Source organism: Protobothrops mucrosquamatus, unplaced genomic scaffold (assembly GCF_001527695.2).
Source record: "Protobothrops mucrosquamatus isolate PMUCROS unplaced genomic scaffold, P.Mucros_1.0 scaffold212, whole genome shotgun sequence".
In the NCBI taxonomy this organism is placed as follows: Eukaryota; Metazoa; Chordata; class Lepidosauria; order Squamata; family Viperidae; genus Protobothrops; species Protobothrops mucrosquamatus.
Genome location: NW_015386566.1, coordinates 1,199,122 through 1,209,899, shown reverse-complemented (window position 1 = coordinate 1,209,899; position 10,778 = coordinate 1,199,122). Strand labels below are relative to the sequence as shown.

General features: G+C 38.0%; 1 protein-coding gene across 1 annotated transcript in view; it reads left to right on the top strand.

Annotated features, from left to right (window-relative positions):
- The first annotated feature begins 925 nt into the window (after positions 1-925).
- The window catches only part of CASR (calcium sensing receptor), a 28,435-nt gene continuing 18,582 nt past the window's right edge, over positions 926-10,778 (top strand). Inside the window, exons 1-3 of the mRNA XM_015814050.1 lie at positions 926-1,110; positions 4,483-4,789; positions 7,505-8,380. Of these exons, the coding sequence (XP_015669536.1) occupies positions 926-1,110; positions 4,483-4,789; positions 7,505-8,380 (1,368 nt within the window). The remainder of the gene's footprint in view (positions 1,111-4,482; positions 4,790-7,504; positions 8,381-10,778) is intronic.

The window sequence follows — 10,778 nt, the reverse complement described above, 5'->3', positions numbered from 1 at the left end:
TGTGGGTGTTAAAACCTATTTTTTCTTTGTGTATTTTGGTATGGATTTCTTTATATAGATTCACTGTCATATAATAAGTTCACAACTCATCACTCAGTTTCTTTAAATGGCTATAATTTATCTAAATGACCATCTTCCTTGAACTTGATGCACATTTGGAATTTATCATTGATTATTTTTAAACAGGGAGTACTTTAGCTTGTTTTTCACTTGGGGAAAATAGATACTGAAACTAAGACACCATTTTTTAGGGATATCATGGCTGAATTTATTTCTTTGCTATAGATAAATGTAAAATGACCAATATGTTGGTCATTTATGGTTATTTCTATATGTAAAGCAAATGTGATGTTTTATAAAATAATTATAAGAAAAAAAACTTAAAACAGCTTTAGAACAAGGATGCGATTTGTGACTTCATGATTTGAAGGTGTCTTCAGATGTATTTCTGCAAATATATGCCATGAACTTTATTACAGCAATTTTGACGTTTTACTAACAAAGCAAGAAAGGAGACACCATGTAAAATTTCAAGCTACATGTGCCTTTTGTATTCCTGGAGCAGCTGGTATTTGGGAGGGATTGATTCTATGGATAGTTCTACACTTCTTTGTATACATGAATTTTTTGCATTTCAATATTGTTTTAGGAACTCTTGAAGATGACTTCTACATGATCTGCTAGTGATACTGAAGAAGCAAGGAATTGCTGGATTAGATAAATTGCAATGGAGAAGTCCACTGAAGAGACATCAGAGCTATCATTATTGTCCTGTGGTTTATTGGACTTCAAGCCTGCCCATCACAGCCATAGTGTACGGTGTTTCAAACAGAAAAAATATGTCAAATTGTATTAGGCTTATGTTGCTTCTCAGGTACCTGATCTGAAATTTGCAACGTAATTCCTTTTATATAAAGGAGGAACGATGACTTTTTATAGTTTCTGTTTGATCCTCTTTGCATTTACTTGGAGTAGTTCTGCCTATGGACCAAATCAAAGGGCACAGAAGAAAGGAGACATTATTCTTGGAGGATTGTTTCCCATTCATTTTGGAGTGGCTGCTAAACACCAGGATCTGAAATCTAGGCCAGAATCAGTAGAATGCATAAGGTAAGTCCACATCAAATCCCCCAAACTCCCTCATCCTCCAGACTCACATGACAGAGACCTTAAAAGTTTTGTGATTTCTACTAGGTAATAGTTCTTTGGTTCAAAAAAAAAAAAGCCACTTCCAGGCTTTTAGAGAAGGAACTGAAGTCTTATTATATCTCCCACACCTTGTATAGGGGCTTTTCTGAAGTATTTGATTGATCCCTTTCGAAGTTCAGTCAGATCTGGCTTTTATTTACTGAATTTGACTATATATGCAGATTTTCAAAACAGTATGTGGCTTACGAGATAAAATATAATTACATTTGATATAAAATATTTAATTCAGCACAAAGGAATCTCCAATGGGGTTTGGTTACCCTTACAAAGCAGCTACGTGAAACCTCTCATTGGAGGGCATTCTGTGTTTTGGGGGTGGCTGGTAGGAAGCCTGCTTCATGTGTAATTTGAACCTTGCATCTCTAACCATTGGAATAGCGAGCAAAGCTTCTTAATAGTGGTTTCAGCTGGTTCGCACCTATTTGGCAGAACCGATAGCTAATGTTTTGTTGCCCAGGCCCAGAATGGACTTCCAGAAGCGGCATCCACACACAGAACCGGTAGTTCACATATTTGAATCCCACCACTGAGTGGTTATATTCTTCATTCTTAACCCAGAATGCACTTCTGTTGCTTTGATTGTAGGCAGGAGTAGTTATGAAGTAGGTTGAAAAGAAGAGGCATCTGACCCCATGCACTTGTTTCTGTTTTGGTTCTTTCAAACCATTCCTGGTTTCTTTATCACTTTGCCTTTGGTTGATGTTGAATACCAGACTGGATCACAACAAAGACCCTCTCATTTATTTTTAATAATCTGTTTTACACGGGGTAAAACGGTGTAATCTCAGCATGGCTGGAGGAACAAGTAGAACTGAATCTCTCATTGCTGAGGAGAATGCTGCACTGCCCTTGGAGAATCAGGTGTACGATTTGGGATTATTTACAGATTCCTTACCATCACTAGAACAATTAATGATCTTCATGCCTGACAGTCTGCTTCTGGGCTTCCATTCCCCCCCCTTAATTAGTCTGTAACTCTAAATCTTGACTAAGTTACCTAAAAGATCCCTCCACATTTGCTTCTCTAGATCATCATGATGGCCTCACTTGTGGCTCTTCTCTTCTCTACCAAATGAGGAAAGGGAGCCAATCAGCAAAGAAAGGATTTTTTCATGAGTGGCATCTTGTTTGTGGAAAGCCTCTCCAGAGATGTTCACCTGACACTTCCATTATGGCCTTATAGGTGCTGTGTGAAGACTTCATTTTCATAGACAAAAGAACTTGTGCTATTTTCTTAGGTTTTTTTAATGTTTTGTGTTTGGTTAATATGCTTTAATTTATACACTGTCTAGAAACATTTAAGTATTGGAAAGCCTCCAAATATTATTACAAAAACCCCCACACTAAATTGTACAGCAATCTATCCTGCAACCAGAGGTAATGATAATAGGTTATTCAGGTTTATAAAAATAAAAAAGGATTGTAAAGAGCACCTTAATGGCATTTCCAGACTAAAGGAATGAATTTTGTAATAGGAAATGCAGTTCAGTGTAAACAAATGCAAAGTTGTATAAATTGGATTAAAACCCTAATCTCTACGTGTGGGCTAATGAAGTCCAAGCTGTCAGTGACTAAGATACTTTCTGCACTAGTGATTTGCAAAATCTTATAACATTACTTAGCTGCGGTTGAAATAAAATAGCGTGTTTGCTTAAGCTCTTAAATTTGGCATAATAGTTAGGTGATACTAGAAGATGTTATAAATAGAAATCACCTAAAAAAAAGTTGTCAGTGTTACAGTGTGTAAATATGCTGATATAATAAAAATGTCAACCCAATGTGTTGCTTATTTAAAATTATGAATTCCATGCTAGGAATCCTAAAGATTGAAAATAAAACTACTAATATTGTAATCAAGGATCTGCAGTGATCTTGCTTTAGTTTTCCAATGCTTCATAGCAGTCACACAGTCCTAGGAAAAGCTACAGACAGTTACTATGATCATGCTTCTATAAGCACCTTTTGGAGACTGAATTCAAGCCTAACTGTAATTCCCTAAAATAAATATATAGTGGAAGACAGCATATATTTTTGGTCACCATGCCTCAAGGGAGGGGTGGTTCAGTGGTTAAGACACTGAGCTTGTCAGCTGGAAAGCTGGCAGCCTAGGTTTGAGACCCAAGCATCACGTGACAGGATGAGTTCCCATCCTCGACCCAGCCCCTGCTAACCTAGCAGTTCGAAAGCATACAAATGTGAGTAGATAAATAGGTACCACTTTGGTGGGAAGGTAACAGTGCTCCGTGACATCATGCTGGCCAAATGATCACTGGTTCAATGACCTTAAAACGGAGATGAGCGCTGCCTCCTATAGTCGGCGATGACTAGCGGAGTAAAATCCGCAAGGACTTCTTTGCCTCAAGGGAATACTTTAAAAACAGTCAAATTTTTTGCTTAGAAGTTTTAAAAAGAAAATTAGATAAATGTATGTTAAAGTTACTAATTTTGATGGTCATATATTACCTCCTAAATTACAGGCAGGTTGCCATATAATGTCAATTCTGTGGGCAACCCTGGATGAAATTCTTTTATTATGCTTATGAGCTTCCTACGTCATTTGGCTGGTCATTGGGCGACACAGAATTTTAGACAAAATTGCCCTTAATATTCCAATAATATCTCATACGATACCTCATGGATTGCCCAGAAAGTGGGATGTCATATAAATATTAAATACTTATTTCTGGGGAAAAAATTCATAGGACAATTCTGAATATGAATAAGAACAGTTTCTTGGCACAACATTCTAGACTGTGGAATGCGATCATTTACCTTTTAGTTAATAAGGATATGCTGTTAAATTGTGTCAGTGGTTGCTGAGAAATCCAGGAAGAGGGAAAGAGAGAGAGAGAGAGAGCACCTGCCACTGTCCAAAATGCCCATTGTTCTGATCCAGCAGGGCTTTGTTTTGTAATCTATGTGGTACAGCTCCATGGTTGTCCATGGGAGGACCAAGGGTTCAAATTATGTTTGGTGCATTATTACCTCATCGCACATATGACATGCACTCTGTAATTTATATCATTTTATTGACATAATGCAACTGATGTAAATTGCATCATTTGCACAATATCATAACAATTGTCACTGTGATTTGTAATGGATGCCTATGTGAACCGGCCCTATTTTGGGTTAATTATTTTGAAATATGTAGTTACATTTCTCTTTGGAACTGCTCTTCCATTTATTTAGAAACAGCATATTTTCCCGTTTCTCTCCTCTGACTCTATATGAAACATTGTGCTTATTTTGATTTCTCTTCCTTTTTTGTAGGTATAATTTCCGGGGTTTTCGCTGGTTACAGGCAATGATCTTTGCCATTGAAGAGATTAATAACAGCCCAACTCTTCTTCCCAATATGACTCTTGGATACAGCAGTTTTGACACCTGCAACACAGTGTCTAAAGCTCTGGAAGCCACACTGAGTTTTGTAGCCCAAAACAAGATTGACTCTCTGAATCTGGATGAGTTTTGCAATTGCTCAGATCATATTCCCTCAACAATTGCAGTGGTGGGAGCAACAGGCTCTGGGATTTCCACTGCAGTTGCCAATCTTCTGGGTCTCTTTTATATACCTCAGGTGAGCATATGTTGTCACTGTCCATTGTTAGAAATAAGATGGTCTTGAGTAGGTGAGCTTGTTAATTACAAAATGTTTCTACTGTTGCTATGTCACGTTTCATCATCTCTTCAGTCAATCTCACAACATATAATATAAAATCTTAAAGAGCTAGTATAACATTTCCACATCTCCCCCTTTTTAAAAGAATAAATATCTCTTTTCCAATTATGAGTACCTACAGTATTCAACAAATCATCCCAGCAGTCTGTGCCCATATGTCTAAGTAGCCCCTAGATTCAAAGAGGCAGCTCTACAACCCATTATAATCATAGGATAATTTCTCTATAACCTCTTTATTTTCTTATGCCCATATTAAATAGTATAATGCACATTGTGTATTTCCATCAGCCATAGCAATTAATTTTGCAGCTTCCTATTGAACTCTGATTCAGCATGTAACAGCCATGATGACATATGATTCCATCTGGCCATTGGTTTTCTTTAATATCTTTTAAATATTTATTGTTGTGGCTGCTGTTTTGGCCTTTTTAACAAGCTAGTTTGATTGGGTATTAAGTATTGATTATTTGATTAGGAATTAGTTATGTCTAATCTAGTGAAAAGAAGGACTAGAGATGACATGATAGCAGTGTTCCAATATTTGAGGGGCTGCCACAAAGAAGAGAGAGTCAACCTACTTTCCAAAGCACCAGAAGGCAAGAAAAGAAGTAATGGATGGAAGCTAATCAAGGAGAGAAGCAACCTAGAACTAAGGAGAAATTTCCTGACAGTGAAAACAATCAACCAGTGGAACGGCTTGCCTTCAGAAGTTGTGGGTGCTCCATCACTGGAAGCTTTTAAGAAGAGACTTGACAGACACTTGTCTGTAATATTACAGGCTCTCCTGCTTGAGCAATGAATTGGACTAGAAGATCTCCAAGTTCTTTCCAACTCTGTTATTCTGTTTACTGATTGTGACTAAACTAGTTTGGATGCTGCTCAGATTTTAAATGCATGACCTGAAAATCAAAGACCATTATCTGATATAACTATGTGAAGTATCCCATCTCTGGAGGAAAAATGCCTGAACTCAAAGAACAATCTATTGTGATAGTAATTGTCCCATCCAATAAATTCAAATAAATAATCTAGAATATTTTTTTTCACATCTTTCATTTTTTCCCCCTAAGCAGGTGATTATTTAACTCTGAATTTCAGATTTTTTTTTTCAGAAATTCAGATTTAGCCCAATTTCTCTAGTTCTTTGAAAAGATTTTCCACTCTCCCTCTACATATTTGCTCCGTGTCAGTGATGTCAATATACCTTTTTGTATCTTGATACTATCAAGTCCCATCACGTATTGACTGTATAAAGGACTTGACTGTATAAAGGACTTTGCAGGACAATCTTAGGCCAAATGAGTCTTTGAAAAAGCCATATCTCCCTGTCAGTCCAAAAGGGAAGACCAGAGTAAAATACCAAGTATGAGTCAGAACCACTTTTATTGTAGAAGCTATAGTAAACGAATCTTGCCAGTCTGAATGTGCTTTCCCCATCCCTCATTAGATCCTTATGTGAACTAGGAAGGGGTCTGTCCCAGACATTTCTTCAAACTGTTTTCTTGGCCCACACTCAAGTCCTCTTGATCTGACCATTACCTTGGTAGCAGTTCTTCCTCATGTTCCTTCAAGGCCATTTCTTAAGTCTTCTGCACTCCCAAGTAGTATACCCATTATTAATCTATCTGAATCTGCCAAATTCCTAAAATAAATAAAACAGATTTGAAAATTCACAGTGGTTGCTTCTAGATGTGATTGGAAATTTTCTTATACTGTATATTGGGGATATTCTCAAAGTTCTGGATGGGCTGAGGAATATAGAAATTGTCTGGCCATCATTTCTAAATACTACTTTCTCTTTCACTGATCCAAGCCGACCCCCTGATATAATGGAGATGATGAAGTGGGATGGTGTAGCAACTTAACTGGTAGAAGAAAAATTCTGGGATAAATGAGACACAGTTTGATTAGAGCCCACTCGAAGGTCTGCTCTGAAATGAAAAATATCATACCATAAATTACAAATTTACCATTAAAAAAAGCATAAATGGTTTACCGTCTGATTGAGGGAACACTTCTCCCATTTGAAGGTCATTTTTCAGGGTGATAAGAGAACACTTTATCTTTCTCAAATTATGGAGTGTCTTTCCTCAAGAGTAACATTTGGCTGTCATTAATCCAGTGGGTCGATTGATAAAGACACATAATCGCAACTAGGTTTTAAAATGTTATGGTTATAGAATGGATATTCCAGTCAACATCTCTTTTTGGCTTGTTAGTTCACTTATTAAAGAGTCTTGAACTTTTTGTTTAAGGCAGGAGTGTCAAACTGCCGGCCCATGGGCCGGATGCATCATCCGGAAGCCACGCCCACCCCATTGCAGGCAATGGCAAAACTGTCCCGATACGTCTCGTGATGTCACGTGACGTTGCGAGTTTGACAATGTCTGGTTTAAGGTGATCTTTCTAAGGCAGAAATTGGCAACATGCTGCCCATGTGTACCACTGCACCTGTGAGCAACTTCTTATTCACCTGTAAACTGCCCTGCAGATACATTTTTCCTTCTTTAATTAGGGATATGTTCATGGAGTCACAGTCTGTGTGAAATGTTTCAGAATAGTTTTTACTTAAAAGTGCTGAATTAGAATTTATTCCCCTTTTTCCTTTTCCAGGTTAGTTATGCTTCATCCAGTCGGCTCTTGAGCAACAGGAACGAGTACAAATCTTTCCTGCGCACGATACCTAATGATGAGCACCAGGCCACTGCTATGGCTGACATTGTAGAGTACTTCCGATGGAATTGGGTGGGTACCATTGCAGCAGATGACAATTATGGCCGGCCAGGTATTGAAAAGTTCAGGGAAGAAACAGAGGAGAGAAACATCTGCATTGACTTCAGTGAGCTCATTGCCCAGTACTTGCCTAAGGATCAGATCCAACAGGTGGTGAAAGTCATCCAGAATTCCACTGCCAAGGTGATCGTTGTGTTTTCCAGTGCACCTGACCTAGAACCATTGATCAAAGAGATTGTCACACGGAACATCACTGGCAGGATTTGGCTGGCAAGTGAAGCCTGGGCCAGCTCATCGTTGATAGCTATGCCACAATTCTTTCATGTCATGGGGGGCACCATTGGATTCGCTCTTAAGGCGGGACAGATTCCTGGCTTTCGTAACTTTCTGCAGAAGGTAAACCCTAAGAAGTCTGCTAATAATGGATTTATCAAAGAGTTTTGGGAGGAAACGTTTAATTGCTACTTACCAGAAGGAAACAAAAATTTCCCAGGTTTTTTCCACAAAGGCCCTGAAGAAGGCACTAGAGCTGGAAATGGTACAGCTTCATTCCGTCCCCCATGTACAGGACAGGAGAACATCACTAGTGTGGAAACACCATACATGGATTATACCCACCTGCGGATATCTTATAATGTATACTTGGCAGTATATTCCATTGCTCATGCTTTGCAGGATATATACACTTGCACTCCTGGGAAAGGGCTATTTGCCAATGGGTCATGTGCAGATATCAAGAAAGTTGAGGCATGGCAGGTAAGATTTCTTTTACTATAATTATTCTACTACATAGTGTCTGATATAATTTGCAAAACTGTAGCAGATTCTCACCTAATTGACAGATTTGCGCTGCTATATGTATTAACATGCACAGTAGCCCTCTTCTAAATTTAAATTAAATACAATGTGAAAGATACCCAATCAGATTAATTTCCCTTGCATTTGGGGAGTACCCAATCTTCTTATGTTCTTTTCCTTATTTAAATGCCCCCGTCTGTTTAACAATCATGAGGGCAATGGGACAGATTCAAATGCTCTTTGTGCTTTTTATAACCTGATGAGTTAATAATAAATTCCAGAAAATTACTTTTCTCATCTTCAAATCAGCTACATGAAGCTGCTAAGTATTCCAAAAATCATTATTTGAGAGCAATGATAGCTTCTATACCAGGGGTGTCAAACTTGCAACGTTACGTGACGTGTCGCGACGTATCGTGACTTTTTTTCCATTGTCGGCAATGGGGTGGGCACGTTTTCACCATGACGCATTGGGCCCATGGACCGGCAGTTTGCCACCCCTGTTCTATACAGAGTTTCTTAGTCATAAACAGTGTTAAACTATGGTTATGGTTTCAACTTGTTTGTGTTTGGGTGGAATTTCATTCTCTGAAAATAATCAGTTTAGCAGCTTGGGTGCATTTGATGACATTTTTTGTTGTGATTTTGGTTCTTGAATAATCACCTTGAGTAATTCGGGCTTTCAACATGAAAGGCAAACTGTTGATAATCAAGTGGGTCAACCCTATTCTCTTCATTTGGTTGAGAGCAGGGCTTAAAACAGTTCTTTTTATCCAGACACCAAAAAAGTTCCAGGCCAGGATGAAAAGATTTAAAGAGAGGATCAGGTGAGGGAGCTGGAAAGCAAAGAAAAAGAGGTAATATTTCCCAATGCAGCTCTTAAATCTAAATTCTCAATAGTCAATCTGCATTTGTAATCAAGACAACACCCACAATCTGCTCAGTAACCTTAGCATTAGCCAACAAGCTCATGTACACACATCAACTAACACACCTCCACAGTTGGACTAAGAACCTTGTTTCTTCAAATGCCTATATAATTCCACACACTACATTTAGTGAGCCTAGAAGCATAAAACATACTGAGATTCATCCCCACATTACAAGCCATGTCATCCATTAACTCCTATCACTGGCATGTGTTATGCCACTGATTCTCACGATAGTTGGCTATCAGTCTCAATTCCAGATTGATTGTATGTGTAATTAATGTCAGTATTGCTCTGGAAGCATATTAATAAAACAAAAGAAGAGAAAAATGGTTGCTCTTGAAGCCTGTATTGAACTAAGTCCAGTTTGGTGAACTTTGTGATATTTGAAGGGGTGTAATGAACGTATTACACTGATGTGGTATTTGGATTTTTTTCTTGTGTTCATTGGTCAATGCAGTTATTACTGCCTTTTATGCAAACCGTAGGAGTCCAATGAAGAATTAGGAGCTGTTCCATGCAACTAAGGCCAGACAGAACAGAGCTATACCTGTTTCTTCCATGTTCTGTGCTCTTTCAGAAGATCCTTTGACTACTAATGGACATGAAATATGAATGTAGTAGGAGAATATTAAAATCTAAGATGGGTGTTCCCTGAAGCAGAAAACCTTATTAGCATGATGGATTGTAGACTAAGGAGTAGGATAAGCTGCTTTTCCAGTTTATTTGGGGGAAATGTCTGGGTGTGGTCCATGCACATGAGCATTGAGCAAGATGATGAGAAGCTGATATAGCAGAAGGAAGAATCTGAGGGCAAGGACCATTTGAAGGAAGGCTGACTGGTACACACGGCAGAGAGGAAGAGTAACAGTTTACAGTGATGGGAAAGTGTATGAACAGAGTAATCCATCTGTTACTAGAGCCAAATGAGTCAATTTTGTTTCCTATACTATTTAATACTTGCATAAAATCTGTTAGGAGCTTTAGACTGGAGAATGCTACAATACCCAAATTATACCTAAGCGCTTTACTGCTCTTTGCTGCCAATGTCTAAGAAAAAAGTCAGTACCCTAAATTCATGCATTCGTTTTATTATTGAATGCACTGCATTCCTTAATAAAAACAGAAAACTGGTTTATAACAATTTAAAAATAGAAAATATATATATGAAAAATTGATATGTTTAAAGTTAAATAAAAAATTAAAACCACATCTTTCAAAAAATAAAAATGGCTAGATTGCTAAAATTAGACCAGGCAAAATGCAATGTTGTTAATCAATAGGAATTTGGACTCAAAGACTGGAGGTCTGCCATTCTGGAATATATTACATTGCTCCTGAATGAACAGATGCAGAGTGTCTGGGAGTGCTTCTTTATCCTCAGGTGTCGGTGGGTTTCCGGGTAAAGTTGTAGTGTGTTATACATT